An 18,363-nucleotide genomic window follows, 5' to 3' on the forward strand; every position below is an offset into this window, starting at 1 on the left:
CCATGTTTATTCCAACTCAAACCAGTGTTACAGAGGATTTAGTGGAACAGTCAAAACCTTTACCATAAGTGTGTAAAGAAAGAAGAGACCACTCTGGGTTACAGTAGTCAGGGAAGGCTTCCTGGAGGATGGAGGACTAAACCCAGGCCATGCCCACCTCTACACCCCAGCACAACTCTACTGTATATGGGTGCAGCCTGCCAGAGTCACAACTAAGGTAGGGCACCCAGGACTTTGTCTCAGGTGCCAAAATTTGATTGGATACTGTTTTATTAAATAATTTGTTCTGGAGGCCACATTCTTTGTCAACTCTGGAGCTGGGATGGCGGGAGGAGGGGAGGTGGAAGGTTGTGGAAAATAGAAAGATGGGACAGGGAAGAAAAGGGAGGAGGCTCACTAGCAGTGGAAGAGAGGGAAAGGGAAAGGGGAAGCAAATGGGCTGCCCTAGTCTTCTGCTGCTCCACTAAAGGAACTTGGGAGGGAAAGGTGGGATCAGAAGATAGATTAGAAGTGTGCCTTCTCTGCCAAGATTTGGAGATACAACAGAGAGGCATGGTGGTGTAAGGAGAAGAGAGCTTTTGATGGGGCCTACATATGATGAGGACTGGAGCATGTGCAGAATACGTGTACAGTGTGCTGGTGTCTTCATGTGAATGAAGCTTGGGAGCCTGCTTCCAGTAGGGGAGTTACGCACTGATATACGTACCAGTCCCCTCTTACACATACATGTTACTCACCTCCTAGCAGAGAGATGATACACTCCAGGTCAGGAAGAAGACATACATTTTTGGACATGGCCACCATACAGAGTTATTCTGAGGGGTAGCAATGGTAATGTCAAAGAAGAAAGCAAGAAGGAAAGAAAAGAAGGAAAGAGAGAAAAAGAAAGAGAGAGAGAGAAAGAAAAAGAAAGAGAGAGAAAGGAAGAAAAAGAAAGGAAGGAAGGAAAGAAGGAAGGGAGAGAGAGAGAGAGAGAGAGAGAGAGAGAGAGAGAGAGAGAGAGAGAAACAGAGGCAGAACAATAAAACATTTAAAAAAACATTCAAAGAAAAGCAAAAACAAGCAGGGACATCTTGAAAGTCATGAGTGAATGAGTGGAGCTTGGAGATCCCTTCCAGTTTTCAGTCCCGTGAGGGACTGTTGCCCGTTTTGGCTCTGTGATAAATGAGGAAATAGAGGTTCAAAGGCCATTGGACCATAAGACTTAGAGCTGGAAGGGATAGTTAGTTATGTAGTCCAATCCCCTCATATTACATGCCAGGAAACTGAGGCACAGATTGAGATGGCCTCTGAGGCCCCTGCAACTCTTCACCCTTGATCTTGTCCAGCTCCCAAGGACAGATTCTGCATCTTCTTCTCTTCTTTCCCCACACACCTTCCAGACCTGTGCAGAGGACCCAGTAATCCTTCCCTCAAGGAATGCTAATTGACTGATACGGGGACTAACTGACAGGCCACTTACTACCTGATGCAGAGAAACAAAGATGTCTACATGTGTCAATGCTCCCAGAGCCCAGAACTGGTCCCTGCGTCACCAATGCCAAGGGTCTTGAAAAATGGCACCATGTTGACCCAAGGCCTCTCCCAGGAAGTGAGGGGTAGAAGCAAAGCCAGGTCCCTAATCAGTTTTCACCTGATCCTTTTCTCAGGTTGACAGGACAACTGAAGACTATCAGGTGTTGACAAGGGCAGTGAAAAGTACGTTCCCCCTTGTTTTTTTGGCAGCAGGCCTCCAGGATCAAAATCAAAATCCTCTGCTTCTCATTCAAAGGCTTTCCTAACCTAACAACCTCCTATCTTTCCAGTCTTCTCATACCTTAATCATACTAGGTGTTCTTTCATCGAGTGACACTGGTCTCCTTGCTATTCCATGAACAAAACTCCTCTCTGGGCTCGAGGCATTTTCTCTGCCTGTCCCTCAGGCCTAGGACACTCTACGTTCTCATGTCCACCAGGCTTCCCTGGCTTCCTTCTAGTTCCAACAAAATCTCATCTTCCATAGGGAGCCTTTCTTGATTCCCCTGAATTCTAATGACAGTCCCTCTCTTAATTACTTGCCATTTATTCTGTACATACCTTGTCTCTAAATATTTGTTTGTTTGTTGTCTTCTCCATTAGACTATGAGCTCCTTGAGAGCAGGGACTGTCATATTTGCTCTACTCACTGCATCCTTCTGTGTTTTTAAAGAACAATGCACTTCCCCTGTTGTTGTTTGTCCTTTTTAAAAGAGGGTGATGTCTTAACATGTGCATAAATTGATATAAGTGAGACAGAGTTTCATAATCGTCACCCTCACTCTCTCTTCCAGAGATACTGAAGTTCAGCAGCAAGAAAAGAGTCAGGACAACTGGCTATGGCCTGGAAAGCAGTGGATGACCTTGAAGTCTTCAATGTCTGATCAAACTCTAAGAGATCCAGGGCACCTGCTCCAGCCACCTTCATGGCCATTGGAATAAATCGTTCTCATCTGCCAATTCGGCTCTAATTTTCAAATTTACCTTGTGATTCTTATAAGCTAGTTAATCTGTTATTTTACAGGGTTTTTTAAAATGTATGACCAATTCATTAATCGTCTTTTTCTGTTTAGTTAATACGTATTTTCAGAGATATAAAGTCGTCCTATTTTTACCCCAAACATATACCATCATGTCTCACAAAGCAGGTGGCATCTGAACTTGATGGTCCAATCCTAATATTTTGCTTAAATATTTCCAAGGAAGTGGGTAGCAGATATTGAGAAGAAAAAAAATGGACAAACACCTTTTTTTCATCAAATCCTGAGAAAAACCCCACTTGTGTTCTGTGCATATCTTAGGCTGATGATAAGAGCTCCAGTATAACTAGGACCTTCTTTTTGGCCTCTCCTCAGTCTTAAAGGAAATCTAAAGAGGCACCATGATCAAGCTCCTGTTGGTCTCAGCGCTGGTGGCTGGAGGTAAAACTTGTGGCTGGAGGGGACTGGGAGAAGCAGGGAGTGAAATATTTAGAGAGAAAAATCATCAGATTTAGAGCAGGGAAAAAACCATTGGGTCCAACCTCCTCATTTTACAGATGAGGAAACTGAGGTACAAAAAAGTTCAGTGACTCGCCCAGGATCACACAGAAAGTCTCTAACATGGGATTTTAATTAAGGTCATCCAGATTCCAGGGTGGCTCTTTATCTACCAATCCAGCAGTTGCAGGAAGCCTTTATACTATTAAAATTATTTTTAAAAATTTTTGGAGGACTTCCCTCCCCCCTAGAGCTTATGTGAGTGCTGTCTATTAATTTTCACCAGGTTGGAAAATAAAACGTCAATATTATTACAAAAATAATTCTGAACTCATTGACCTCCTGAAAGAGTCTCAGAGACCACCCTTTGAGAACATATATACCAGACCGCCTCATTCATGCCATGCCCTCCCTTATAGACAAGGGACCTGAGTTCCAGAGAGGGAGTGACTTAACCCCAGTTCAAACTGGCCAGAACCAACAGAGCCAGAATTCAAACCTAATTCTCTGACTCCAAATCTAGTATCTTTCCATTATGTGGAAAATCTCACCTTCCCATTAGGTGAGATTTATAATCAGGAGTAACCCAGTTCAGATCCCAGGTTAGTATTTGCTAGCTGTGTGAACCTGAACACATCACTTCCCTCCCTCTCTGTGCCTTAGTGTCACCTTCTGTAAAATGGGGGTCATAATAGTACACTACCTATGTCAAAGGGGAAGATGAGCAAAGTACTTGATGCTTTTAAGTGTGTTATAGAAATGTGAGTTATTGTCATTCGGTCACTTTCTTCCGGGTTCTAGTCTCCCACATTCCTTATCACATGGGTCACCGCTTCTTGGTCATTTTATCCTTCATGGTTATCAGTCTTGTGGGGTATAAAGAACTAGAGAGGAGTTCCAAGGAATCACTGGGTATCAAGTCAGAGAGATGGTCAAGACCACCTCCCATTATCCGTCCTTGGCTGTGTATTCTATCATCACAGGTGTGGAGTCAGGGCCACGGCTAGATGATGTGGCTATATGGGCCAATGGGGTGGCTTGGTTTGATGATATCTCATCTGGTCTTTTTAACTCTCCCTCTGTGTTTTAGTTCTAGGCTGTGGGGTCCCCACCTACCAGCCCAGTGTAACCAGGGTAGTTGGAGGTGAAGATGTGCAGCCCAACAGTTGGCCCTGGCAGGTCAGTAATTACCCCCTCCCCAGCCCTACCTGGAATTAGGATTAGGCAGGATGGGTTGTCATCTAGGGTACTCCACATCTTGGCAGAAGGTGACTTCTAAGTACCTTTTTATAAGTGCATATATTACTAATGTTATAAAAGCACTCTTATAGGCAATTATTATGTGATAATTTAAACCACATTTAAGTAAGGCTTTGCTATACAGTAATTGCTTTATTGATTTAATTGGTTGGGTCAGGAAGCAGGATGCACAGGGAGAAGGAAATGGCTGCTGTCTTAAACATTAGGTACGATAATGTTTTATCATTGCTTATTCTCCAGGTGTTCTCCCATTTTCCCAAAGCTCCCAAAGAGCTCACGGCCATTACCTAGACACGCCTTTGTTTAAGCAAAGACACAAGAGTAGGATGGGCAGCTTCTGAGTCCTACTTCACCCGCGATCACTTGGGTGGGGGGCATGAAGAGGTGATTGGGGAACCCATTAGCCCTTCCCCTTTCCCTTGTTGTGCTATGGAGCAGCCCTTCCTGTCTCCACATTTGGACCACTGTCAGGCCCATGCCCTCTGCCACCCCTACCACCTTTAAAAAGGTAGGAAGAATATTTGGATCTGAACAAATGTCTGAAATCTGTCATCCCCAGCTTTGTCCCCATCTCCACCAAACAATGTTGCCCCTTCCCTCCCAACCTTTCCCAAAGCTTCCAGTCATAGTGCCAGGCTATAAACCCCATGATGATTACAGAAATCTCTGGATGACAGGACTCCAAAGCCCCATCAAACAGATCACTGATTTCAAGGAGTCTTTCATACAGAATTCTGGAAGGCCCAGTCTTCCAGGTGTTACACATCAACAGTCAAAGTCTTTCTCCAATTGGCTAATCAAATCTAGAAAGTTAGCCACCAGATACTGTTAAAGCAGGAAGTCTATCAAAGGATCTCTGTGCTTGGCTTTGACCAACCTCTTTAGCTTGATTATAGAATTCCATATATTCTTTGCTCCTGAATCCTGGTTATAAGCTATAACCTATGGTTCTCACATGTTCTCTATATTTTCCTTCCTTGGAACCTAACTTGAATCTTCTAGACCTGGTTTTTAGCCTTGCCTACAATCTATAAACAATCTGTAATCACCACCCAGGTTGGCTTCAATGGTGGATGGACACTCTACATGTGTGTGTGTGTGTGTGTGTGTGTGTAATGTAAGGTGGGATCAGTTGAATAAATCAATCAAATCACCCCATTTAAAGTAATTGTCAGGATACGAAATCCTGATACATTTATCAAGAGAGAAAATTTCTCTTGTAAAAGTCCAGATTCCTTCAGCTGATTCCCAAGCTGTAGGCTCTTCCCTATCCTGGATGATCATCCACTTCATTAATATCCTTCCTAAGCTGGACAGTCTCCAGTTGTCCTGATCTATAGCTTGCCACTAGACCAGATGGCTCTGGGGGAGAAACTGAAGCTGGTGAGTGTGCACAGCCCTCCCTCATTTAAATCCAACTCACTTGAATGTCATAGCATCACCTGCTGATCCAATGGTCTTCTTTGAGAATGAAGGAGAAACAACAACTACAATCTTAACGGCTAACTAGGTATGATCAAGGGCTAGACATCTTCTGGAACCAATCAAAGACATTCCAATTAGGTGCCCTAAGAAGTTTGCTCTGCCTGAATGAGGTCATGCCCTGAGGAGCTCTTATGAAAGGCAGAGCAAGTATGGAACAAAGGATAGATTTCCAATGAAGAAGAAGGAGTAGGGACATCACCAGCAGAACTGGCAGCAAAGGAGGAAGGGAAAGTAGGACTGAGCTGTTGCACAGAAGGAAGATATTAAGGATCTTGGCATTGGATTAGTGCTTATTAAATTGAGTGACTGATTAATGACAAAACCAAGTCACTCAAATGGCTGAGGGATGAGGCAGCCCCAACTCTCAGAGGGAAGGGAATTCTATTCAGGAGAAGAGAAGGGGGAAAGCAGATGCCACTGCTCTGGGGCAGGGCCCTCACCTCCTCGCCCCTGGACTAGTTAAATCACCTCCTGGGGGGTCTGCCTGCTTCAAGTCTCTCCAACACTCCAGTCCATCCTCCATTCAGCAGCCAAAGTGATCTTCTTAATGTGCAGGTTTGACCATGTCACACTCCCCTCCTCTGTCCCCTACTCAGTAAAGTCTAGTCATTCCCTATCACCTCCTGGACCAAATAGAAAAGCCTCTCTTTGGCATTCAAAGCCCTTCCTGACCTAGCACCCTTCTGCCTTTCTTGTCTTCTAACACCTTACTCCCCAATATATACTCTGATCCACTGGCACTGGCCTCCTGATTGTTCTAACAAGACCCTCCATCTCTTGGCTCCAGACTATTGCTCTGGCTGTCTCTCATGCCTGGAATGGTCTCCCTCCTCATCTCTGCCTACAGGCTTCAAGTCCCAACCGAAATCTTCTACTAGAAACCTTTCCCAACCCCTGCTAGTACTATTAGCTTCCCTCTGTCAATTATGTCCTATTTATCCTGTGTAGAGCTAGTTTATACATTATTTGTATGCTGTCTCCCCTATTAGATGGCAAGCTCCTTGAAGGCAAGGACTGTCTTTTGCCCTTTTTGGTACCCCAGCACTTAACACAAAGCTTGGCACATAGTAGGTGCTTAAAAATGTTTTATTGGCTGACTGACTGGCATACACCTAGATTTCCCAGCACCTTTATAGTCTGTGTTTTCCACTCAGGTCTCTCTTCAATACAGTTCCAATGGTAAATGGAGTCACACCTGTGGGGGAACCCTGATAGCTGAGAACTGGGTATTGACAGCTGCTCACTGCATCAGGTAAGTCTTCTAGGATTGCTATCCAATCTGTGTCTCCCACCATTGGCAAACACTTATTTCTGGCACTTGGGGCCTGAATGATCAAACTGATCATCAGTATGTCTGTTTAACTTAAACTCTTTAAAGGAACCTTGCAAATAAATAAGTGACTTGCCTAGAGTGAATTAAATTCTTTTGTGGGGGTACAGGGAACAACTTACTGTTTGCAACTTAGGGTACAAGTCAGTAAAAAGGCTGTGTTTCATTCATAGTTCCAAGCCAAGACAGAAGGAAATACCAGTTGGCACATTGAGAAGGGCATCTCTGTAGGGCAAGTAGGCTTCTGAATACAAGCCATTTCCTCACCAATATTTGTAGCATGCAAGAAATACATTTCCATGTTGGGTTGCCAACCAATTAGCCCCTGGACCTGTGGGACAGTTTGTGTTTCAGAAGAAGAGACATAAAACTTCCTAATGTTAGCCTCAGGGTCTGAGATGGAGTTGACTCTGTCTTTGAGTTGGGCTTCTTCCATAACCAGGAGTAAAGAAAGGCAGAAAACAGTTAGATTGGACTGCCCATTTACACTGAAATTAAAGAGTATTAAGAAAGGGAAAGTAAGGGCAGCTAGGTGGTACAGTGAGTAGATTACTGACCCTGGAGTCAGGAGGACCTGAGTTCAAATTTGGCCTCAGATACTTGACACACTTACTAGCTGTGTGACCTTGGGCAAGTCACTTAACCCCAATTGCCATGCCTTGCCCCCTCACCCCCCTAAAATGGGGAAAATATTGTGTTCTGTCTCTCTCTCTTCCTTCCTCCCTCTCATCCTCTATTCTCTCTTTCCCACCCTCACCCTCTCTCTATCTCACTCTCTCTTTCTCTCTCTCTCTCTCTCTCTCTCTCGCTCTCTCTCTCTCTCTCTCACTCTCTCGCTCTCGCTCTCTCTCCCTCTCGATCTCTCTCTCATATTCTGTCTCTCTTCCTCCCAACCTCTCTTTTCCTCCCTTCTTTTCATCTTCCTCATCTTCCTCATCTCTCTCTCTCTCTCTCTCTCTCTCTCTCTCTCTCTCTCTCTCTCTCCTCTGCCTGTATCTCACTTTTTCTCCCTCTTTCTCTCTCTCTGATTCCTCTACTAAAGTTCCCTTCCAATACTTCACCTTGGCATAGACATGGCTTTGTGTTCTCAAAGTCCATGACAGCAGACCTGCTTGGGCCAATCCTCCCAATTTCTAGAGGCTTCAAGTTCAGGGCCAAGAATGGACAGGGTGTCTATGATCTGAAGGCCAGCCAAGGCTCAGCACCAGAGTGTAGGTTCATTGACCATACAATAGGAGCTTCTTTAGAGAGCATCTACTAGAGGTTCTTAACTGTCTTTGTGTCCTAGATCCCTTTGGCAGGATCTGGTGAAACCTATAGACTCCTTCTCAGAATCATGTTTTTAAAAGGACAAAATAAAGTACATAAGATTTCAAACATACTGAAATACAGTTATCAAAATCTTTTTCAAAACAAATTCATGGTCTCCAGGTCAAGAACCCCCAGGTCTAGTCCATCTGCCTTGTTTTACACATTTGGAAACAGAGGCTACAAGGACAGAAGTGGTATTCCCAGGGTCCCACAGCTAGTAAATGTCAAAGCCAGAATTCAAACCTAGATCCCAAACTCCAGGTCAGTCACTCTTTCCACTACACCATGACCTCAGTCTGAGCAAGCCTTTTTAGGCTAGAGACACTCACTCATCCAAACATCTCCTAGGGCAATGTTTCTCAAACCTTGTGACAAGGAACCATGAAACACTCAAAGTTTTGTTTGTTTGTGTAATGAACTTTATGTTATTTCTTGTTGTTGTTCAGTCATTTCAGTCATGTCTGACTCTTCATAACCCTATTTGGGGTTTTCTTGGTGAAGACATGAGAGTGGTTGGCCATTTCTTTCTCTAGCTCATTTCACAGATGAGAAAACTGAGGCAAACAGGATTAAGTGACTTGTCCAGGGTCACACAGCTAGTGTCTGAGGCCAGATTTGAACTCAAGTCTTCCAGTCTCCAGGCCCAGCTCTATCCACTGCACCACCCAATTGAATATGTTGTTTCTTAGTAAACCTTAAAAAATTATAATTTTAAAGGATTTGACTTAGCCAGAGTTTTTTGTTTGTTTCTTTGTTTTTAATCTGGTGGGTTCTACCATATAACAAAGTTTGAGAACCACTGTTCCAGGATATGGAAGCACTGGGAATTCCTGGATCAGCAGAGGATGCACCATGAAATCACAGGTCTTTTAAATTTCCCCCAGAATCATCGAAGAACACCCAGGACAAGAGTCCACGAAATAGTCTTGGTTCAAATTGTCACAAGCCCTTGTTTGGGGCTCTTGGGGACCTGTGAGGGTCAAAGATTGGTCTCAGATGTAAAACTGCAATGCTTGTTCATGGTCTTGATGAGCATCACTCCCTGCAAAGCTGACCCTCTTGCCCTCTCTCTTCTCTTTTCTGCAGCTCTTCTAAGACGTACCGAGTGCTGCTTGGGAGACACAGCCTGTCCACTAATGAGCAAGGATCTCTTGCTGTCAGTGTTACAAAGGCAGTGATTCATGGGAGCTGGAATTCTAACAACGTTGCCAATGGGTACCTTAAGGGCATCTTCTTCTTTGGGTTGAATTGGGAAGAGGGAAAGGGTTCTTATGGAAGGCAGTAAGGCTGAGGAAGAAGATGCCCTCTGGCCAGTGCCTTAACCTGCTAGGGAAAAACAGATGAACTCTGATGACAATATGCTTAGTTACTTAGAATGTATGTAAAGGAATGCATGAAAATGTCTATAAGAGCAGTGATAGTCCCACCAGACAGACCACAGATCACAGGTCACATCTACAGCCACATTTTAGGAAGGACATTGACAAACTGCAGCATGTCCAGATGAGAGTAACCAGATAGGAAGGAGACTTTAAGAAGGAGAATCACAGAATCTCGGGGTTGAGAGAGACCTCAGCAGCCAATCAATTCAAACATTATGTGGGAAAACACCCCTGCAGGACAGATCTAATAAGTAATATTCGATTCGCTTAACATGATGCAAGGATCACTTATCAGACTGGAAATATTCAGCTTAGAGAAAACTTTGGGGAGATGTGACCACTGTCTCCAGTATCTGAAGCATTTGATAAATGCTTTATCTGTCTATCTGAAGTTCTGTCTCATGGAAGTCAGTCAACAAACATTTATTAAACACCTACTATGTGTCAAGTACTTTGCCAAGTTCTACAGATACAAAGAAAGGCAAAGATAGTCCCTGCCTTCATAGAGCTCACATTCTAATAGAGAAGACAAACATATAAATGACTAGATGTATACAAGATCTATACAGAATCAATGGAAAGTAATCTCAGCAGTGAAGGCACTAGCAGCTGGGGGGACTGGGAAAGGCTGTCTACAGAAAATAAGACTTGTGAAAGGAAGCCAGAGTTTCTTAAAGCAGGGGTTGCGGGAGAGAGTGTGGATGGAGTTGTAGATAATCCTGTTTAGACACAAGGTAAGAAAATATTTCCTAACTCTAAGATCTCTCCGCAAATGGAATAAGTACCAATTCCTTAAAATCATAGTATCCTAACCACAGAAAGCTAGAGAGACCTTAGAGGCCATCTAGTACAATTCTCTCATTATACAGATGAGGAATCTGAGGCATAGAGACATTTTAGTGATTTGTACACACAAGTAGTAAATGACAGAGCCAGAATTAGAATTCAGATCCTTTGACCCTTAGGTCAGAGCATTCTATGTCCAGGCAGGCTTTCCTCTGTGACACATTGCCTCCTGTTGTGTTGAACTTCTCATGGTTTAGAAATTTTCAGTGGTGTCAGATTTAAATAGAAATTGATGCCTGCCAGTGTCATATGGACTTAGAAAATCACAAATTAACAGGATTTTGTTACACCGTACTTCTATTTTTTTCCCAATTCCCAATTATTTTTCAACATTTTTCTTGATTGCATTTTACTCTGGTTTATGATGCACCTGGGAATTTTGCTTGTCTACATGAGGCATGGGAATTTGACACCTCTGAATGACTTCCAAAGTCCTTTTGGGCTCTGATGGTTTCTGATTCTCTGATAAGGAGTCTGCCACCAAAGGTCTCTGAGCAGGGAGGGACCCAAGGAAACCAGTGCTTTAACCATGTCCATTTGGCCTAACGATAGAATTGAGAAGAAAGGGACAAGAGTCAGGGAGACCTACTAATCTGATAGTTTTCAACTACATTCCAAACATTCCTTCCAAGTGCTTAGAGATCACCATTACTCCAAGTCCCAGATCCCAATGGATCTGTGAGTTCATGGATGCAAGTACTTCCTGCAACAACACAGGTTTCACCTCATCCTTGCCTAACCATCATGTGTAAGTGTGAGTGTGTGTGTGTGTGTGTGTGTGTGTGTGCGTGCGCGCAAGATAGGAGAGCACAATACTCTGGGCTGGTTCCATTTTGTTGGAGTGAACTCAGGTTAAATTGGGGAACAAAGCTGGCCAGAAGCCCAATCTCTTCAGACCTTCTCTCTTCTCTCTCTCACACTCAGGTATGACATCGCCATGGTCAAACTGGCCAGCTCTGTCTCTCTGAGTGACAAGATTCAGCTGGGCTGCCTGCCTGCTGCTGGTACTATCCTGCCCAACAACTATGCCTGCTACGTCACAGGCTGGGGACTGCTGCAAAGTAAGTGGGAGACCAGATGTGGGAAGCGACAGCAGGATAGTGGTCCTGAAGGGAAAGGAGCCAGTCCTGACTCAATCACTTGAAGGAGGCCAAAAACCTGGGAGGCTCTCTCCCCACTCAATTGCCCAAGCCTGATTGGAGAAAGGTGACAGGGAGCAGAGAATGCTAAAATAAGGTGGAGAAAGTCACCCCAAGATTTAGAGCTGAAAGGGGTTTGGAGAGTGTAATGGTGATTCCCCTCATTATAAAGGGCTAGAGAGGAGGAAGTGACCAAGTTACTATATAGAAGAGGTGGGGTTTGAGCCCGGGTTTTCTGAGAACAAACCCAGGGTCCATCCTGTTAAACCACACGGCCATAGATTGGAATCCAGAGCAGTCACTGATCTCCCAACCTTGGCCTCAGGGCCCCTGGAACCCTGCAAAGCTTCTCAGGGTCCATCAACCTTTTTCACTTTTCCCCCTGACTCTGGGCGTCCCTGATCTTCTTCTGATATGCAATTCTGGGGTCAGGAATGCAGGTCAGTGTCACTAAGGAAGGAACAATTGTAGAAGGAAGATTCTATAGGATCTGAAGCAGGAAGCACAGATGGGCTGGTAAATGCTTAAAAGCTGGCTCTCTGAGGGGAGGAAGGTGCAGGGAAGAACCCACTTTTAAATTTAAGCTGTAGTATTTACATTTTCTCCAGCACTTTCTTAAGTCTAGAAAATAAACAAAACTACAACTCTAACCCTGATTTATAGATAACATGTGCTTCTTTCCATGATATAAATGCTCACACAGGAAATTTAACAATTGGCACTCTGAATTAAGTAGGAGCTGACTCCAGCACACTCTCGGCTGAAGTCACCTCAGAGGCCATCAATTCTAACTCCACCATTTTCCAGATGAGGAAACAAACCAGGGGAAATGGAGTCACTGACCCAAGGTCATCAAATTGTAGATAACAGTCAGAATTTGAACCCAGGTCCTCTGACTCTAATGCGGGTCTCTTCCATTACACCTCAATACCTCCGCAAGTGAAATGATATCTCTTGGGTTCACCTTAAATAAGTGCCTCTGGAGTCTAGGAAAGAGATATAAATCCTATGTCAATTACATGCCAATTAAAGGTGGCATTGAAAGGTGAAATTGAAACCAAATGTTAAGATACTTAGCTGTTAACTAAGATGACAATGCAACAAATACCCACCAATTTAGTGGTCAAAGGAGAAAGAGCATACACTAGGAGTCAGAATATAGGGGTTCACATCCCAAATGTACTACTTGATAGACATATGTCCTAGACAAGTCGCACTCTCAATCTGTGCCTCAGTTTCCTGGCATGTAATATGAGGGGATTGGACTACATAACTAACTATCCCTTCCAGCTCTAAGTCTTATGGTCCAATGGCCTTTGAACCTCTATTTCCTCATTTATCACAGAGCCAAAACGGGCAACAGTCCCTCATGGGACTGAAAACTGGAAGGGATCTCCAAGATTGGTGAGGCAGTACAGGACAGTTGAAAGAACACAGGCTTTGAAGTCAGAGGTTTTCTTTTTGGGGTTTGTTTTCTTTATTAATTTTTTAACCAGACTTTCCGATCTCGTCAGTCCTCAGGGAGCTTCTGGAGAGGACACTTCCTCTACCGAAGCAGATGGGCACCTTCCCATCATTAGTCGTAGAGAGTTGCCTGGGGAATTTGCCCAGAAGCCCATAATCCTGTATGTTTCTATGTCATCACCTGTTGATGCTCACTACCTATGTGACTTTGACCAACACACACAGGCCTCAGTTTTCTCATCTGTAAATGAGAGGAAAGGACTCTAAGTTTATTTCTAGCCCTAAATATAGGATCCTATGAATTTGAGAAAGATAATTTGGATTCAAATTCCTGCTTTGCCATACACTAGCTGCAACTCAAAAGGAGGCACTTCTCTCTGAGACTCAATTTCCCCATCTGTAAAATAGAGATAACAATATTTGCACACTCTCCCTCATGGGGAAGTTGTGAGGAAAGAACTTCTCAACCTTACGGTGCCAAAGAAATGCAGGCTACTAGTATTACAGTTGGCATTTTGTCACCTTTGAGGAAGCTATGCTGGAGATATTTGAAGGATGCTTTCCTGATCCTGGGAATCCAAAGAGCCTTGGTCTTTCAGAAGATCTGGGTTTGAGTCCCAGCTCCTCCCACTCACTGGAAGGGTAGCTTTGGGCAGGTCCCTCTCCTTCCCACAATTCCTTTCTCTTCCTCGTAGTATCATTTGATGCTTCTATAATTTCCAGAGCCCCATGTTCCTCATGAGACCTCCTCCTCACGAACTCCTTCATTCTCTGTTCTCCTTCCAGCCAATGGAGTTGCCCCAGATATCTTGCAGCAGGCTCGCTTGTTAGTGGTAGATTATTCCACCTGCTCCCGCTCCAACTGGTGGGGCAGTTCTGTGAAAAACTCCATGGTGTGTGCCGGTGGTGATGGTGTGACCTCCAGTTGCAATGTAAGTGTGGAAAATGGGCACATCTCCTTTCCCCCTACACACCCCATTCCCTGACCAGAAATGAGTCACACAGTCAGGGCCACACTTGTTTCATTCCAGATAGATGAGAAGCTGGTTGGCCAGGGAATTAGAACCTGGCCCCAAAGCCTCCCTGTATCTTCTTGTCTCTATGACCTTAAACAACCTCCCTGGGTTTGTTACCTATTGGAAAAAGGAGGAAACTTGACCATACAGTCTCTGAGGTCTTACCCAACATTACAATTTTGACCCTATGAGCAATGACACAAAGATTGCTGGAAAGATTTGAATCCATGCAACTTACAGCACAACAATTTAATCTTGCAGCTAGATGGCACAGGGGGTAGACCACTGGGTTTGGACTCAGGGAGGCTTATCTTCATGAGTTCAAATCTGGCCTCAACCACTTACCAGCTGCATGACCCTGAGCAGTTCACTTAACCCCGTTTGTCTCATGAGCTGGAGAAGGAAATGGTAAATTCCTCCAATATCTTTGCCAAGAAAACCCCAAATGGGGTCCCAAAGAGTCAGACAAGACTCAATAACAACAGCAAAAATTTCATCTCATTGAGATTCCTCATCTCTAAAATGAGGACAAAGAATGCCTGTAGGGTCCACCTCACAAAGGTTGGCTTCAATGACTTCAGTTGGTAGGCTTCAATGAGATAATGTGAGTAAAGCATTTCACAAGTATGGTCAAATACAATCATCATTATCGTAGTTTTTACCCTGTGATGTTAAGTCATTTATCTACTCCAAGTCTCCAGTTCTTTAACTATAAAATAAAGGGATTAGAGAAGAAGCCCTTTAAGGTCCACCTCTCAGACTATGGTCCTAAACCCTACATTTTTTGGTGTTAATAGCTGAGAATGCGTTGAGAAGAAATTTCCCAGAAATTCTGACATTTCAACCACATTTCCAAAGGAATGGTCAAAACTTAGACATAATGTCAGGCCTGCTGCTGAGGGAGATATTAGAGGGCCAGGGACTCTTTCACATCCCTCAAAGCCCAGTCCTAGTCATTCTGCCCATGGCGATGAACAGGAACCCTTTCACAATTCTGTCTGAAGGACAAAACACCTACTCCAGCATCACGTTAGAGCCCTACCATGCTGTAGGCACCTCTTTTATTGGCTTCTCCCTTTCCAGAGCCAGAATGACATGTATTACAACCAAATAAATTAAAGATTTGTGTTGTATAGACAAGCTATGAACTTATTGGAAAAGCCAACTTATGTCTATTTAAGACATCCCCCCAAAGACCCTTAATCCAATCTCATTGAACCCTGGGTTCCCCTCAGGGAGACTCTGGTGGCCCACTGAACTGCCAAGCAGATGATGGTCACTGGGAAGTGCATGGCATTGTGAGCTTTGGCTCATCACTTGGCTGCAACTACTATCAGAAACCCTCTGTCTTCACCCGGGTCTCCAACTACAATGACTGGATCGAAAAGGTAAGAGGTTTCCACCTGTTTCCCAAGGCCAGAGCCCTGCTCTGCTTCCTTGGCCACAGTATGAACACATGCATGGAAAGATGGGCATGTGAGGTCTGAAGAGCAGCCACTCTGCCTTCTGGTGAAGTAGTTTAGTCCTGAGGGAAGGGAAGGAAATGAGTTACATAAAAGAACCAAAGAACATTAGAGCTAGAAGAGATCTTAGAACACAGATTAGGAGAACTCAGAGGGACTTCGAAGTGGAACATTTGGGGATTAAATAGAATCATAAAACTTTGAATATAAAGGCTGAAAGGGAGCACTAGAACAGAAAATGTCAGAGATGGGAGGTCTTTTAGAACACAGGACATCAGGGTTGGAAGGGCCTTTAGAACACAGAATAGCGATGCTGGGAGGGCTCCTAGAATCCAGAATGTTAGAACTGGGAGCGTCCTCAGAATGCAGAATTTCAGAACTGGTAGAGGCCTTAGAACTCAGAATATCAAAGCTTAGAGGGGCCTTAGAACACAGATTGTCAGAAATGGGAGTGCCTTTAGAACACAGAATGTCAGAGCTAGGAGGGTTCTTAGGAGAGAGAATGTCAGAGCTAAAAGGGGCTTCGTAACAAAATATGAGAACATAAACTATTAGAACTAGAAGTAACCTTGGATCATAAAACTTTAGGACAAAGATTATCCCTTGATAGAGGAGAAAAGAATGAAATTCATGGTCAGACAGTGGCACAAAAGCCCTGATTGTTACCACCTGGGATACGCTCTGAACATAGGAGGCAACAAGCCATGATTTCTGAACATCAAAAGAATTCTTGATGGAGAAAATCAAATCATTGAAAAATTGAAATAAGGGAGGCAGACCTAAACATTTAGGAAGCTTTCAGTGGAGGAAATGATATTACAAAGGCCGAGCTTCTCCCAGAGAAGAGTTGAGAAAATGCCCATCCCTCTACCATTTGCAGAGGTGGGTATGGACAACTGCATATTCTGGCCGACATAGTTGATGTGTTGATTAGTTCTGCAAAACCACTTTTGCCAATCTTTGCTACAACAATGTCCCACAAGGAAGGGATCTAAAAGAGAAGTGTTTGAAAATAAATGTGATACAACTTTTTAAAAAAACAAAATTAGATAAAAAATTTTAAAACAAAAAGAATGACCTGGGCTAGGGATTGCAGGGGACTACTGGACCAAGAGAATTTCCATGACTTAGAAGAAGAGCAAATGAAAGCTGGAAACATTTCTTGCCTACTTCACCACCCTGTGAAAATGTTTGAAATCCTCTGAGTACAGCTGGCTGCCCTCTTGGGCCTTCTGATATTGATAGACAAGTTTGTAGGGCAGAGAGCTACAAAAGCTCCTTCCTTCCTGAACTCCTCTCTTGTATCTTCCACAGGTGATTGCACAATACTAACCAGAGCATCCTGGGAAATGGGCCCATTGTAAAAAGGAAATAAAAGAGATATAACCAGAAACTTACTGATGCACAATACTAACCAGAGCATCCTGGGAAATGGGCCCATTGTAAAGGGAAAAGGAAATAAAAGAGATATAACCAGAAACTTACTGATGTAGTTGGAGTGGGTTCTTGGCCAAACATCACGTCCTTCCCCTCCTGGGATCCTGGAGGAAAGTGGGTCCTTTGGTCATAGACAGCATTGAGATGGCACCCATGGTTTCTGACACATTCCCATTGCAGGCTGATTCCAACATTCCAGAGGATAAACCAATACCTTTGTCACATGAAGCTTTTTAAGAAACAATACATTAGGCAGCCAATAGCACAGGGGATGGAGCACATGACCTGGAGTCGAGAAGACCTGAGCTAAATCTGACCTCAGATACTTACTAACGTTGTGATCCTGGGCAGTTATGTAACCTCTTTCTGCCTCAGTTTCTTTAACTGTAAAGTGGGAATAATAATATAACCTACCTCCCAGGATCACTGCGGGTATCAAATGAGGTGACATTTGTGAAGCACTTGGCACAGTACTTGGCACATGGTAGGCACTATAGAAATGTTAGTGATGATGATGACGATGACAGTGATAGCGATGGTGATGGTGGTAGTGATGATGATGATGGTGACAATGATAGAGATAGTGATGATGGTGATGACGGTGACAATGATGGTGGTAGTGATGATGATGATGGTGACAATGATGGTGATGATGGTGACGATTACTACAAAGGAACGATGTGATGAAGCAGAAAGAGTGTTGGGTCTAGAAACAAAGGACTTTGGTTTAAATCTGTGCCCTGCTCCTCAGTTCTTGGGTGACCTTGGCCAAATCACTCATGCCCACTGGGTTTTATTTCCCCCTCCATAAAATGAGAGGGTTAGCCTAGATGATCCTTAAGGTCTTGTTGCTCTGAATTCTCTGACCTAAGAGAAGGCCTGGGCCCAAGAGCACTGGGTCCTAGTCCCAACTCCCCTCTTTGCAAGCCACAGAAGCTAGCAAGTGTCAGAGGCTGGAATAAAGGGATCAAGGGAGTGATGAATGAAGCGCTCCTGATAAATGTGGGGAGGGAGGGAGTACTGGGGGTTGGGGGAGAGCCTCATAGAAGATGTGGGATGTGAACTAGAGCCTGAAGGATAAAAATTCTAAAAGGAAGAGCTGAGCAGAGATGCACACTTCATTCCACTTTTTTTTTTTTTGCCTTTTAAAATTTATTTATTTAATTTATTTAATATAGTTAGTTTTCAGCATTGATTTTCACAAGAGTTTGAATTACAAATTTTCTCCCTATTTCTA

The 18,363-nt window shown here is 43.8% G+C and overlaps 1 protein-coding gene across 1 annotated transcript; it reads left to right on the forward strand.

Annotated features, from left to right (window-relative positions):
* The first annotated feature begins 2,868 nt into the window (after positions 1–2,868).
* Positions 2,869–17,021, forward strand: LOC118838856 (chymotrypsin-like elastase family member 2A). The gene is made up of 8 exons (XM_036746229.1): positions 2,869–2,936; positions 4,084–4,172; positions 6,893–6,990; positions 9,466–9,594; positions 11,532–11,668; positions 13,997–14,142; positions 15,462–15,614; positions 17,004–17,021. Exons 1-8 carry the CDS (start codon positions 2,897–2,899, stop codon positions 17,019–17,021), a joined length of 810 nt encoding a protein of 269 aa, XP_036602124.1. The 5' UTR covers positions 2,869–2,896.
* The last annotated feature ends 1,342 nt before the right edge of the window (positions 17,022–18,363 follow it).

Source organism: Trichosurus vulpecula, chromosome 2, assembly GCF_011100635.1.
Source record: "Trichosurus vulpecula isolate mTriVul1 chromosome 2, mTriVul1.pri, whole genome shotgun sequence".
Classification (NCBI taxonomy): Eukaryota; Metazoa; Chordata; class Mammalia; order Diprotodontia; family Phalangeridae; genus Trichosurus; species Trichosurus vulpecula.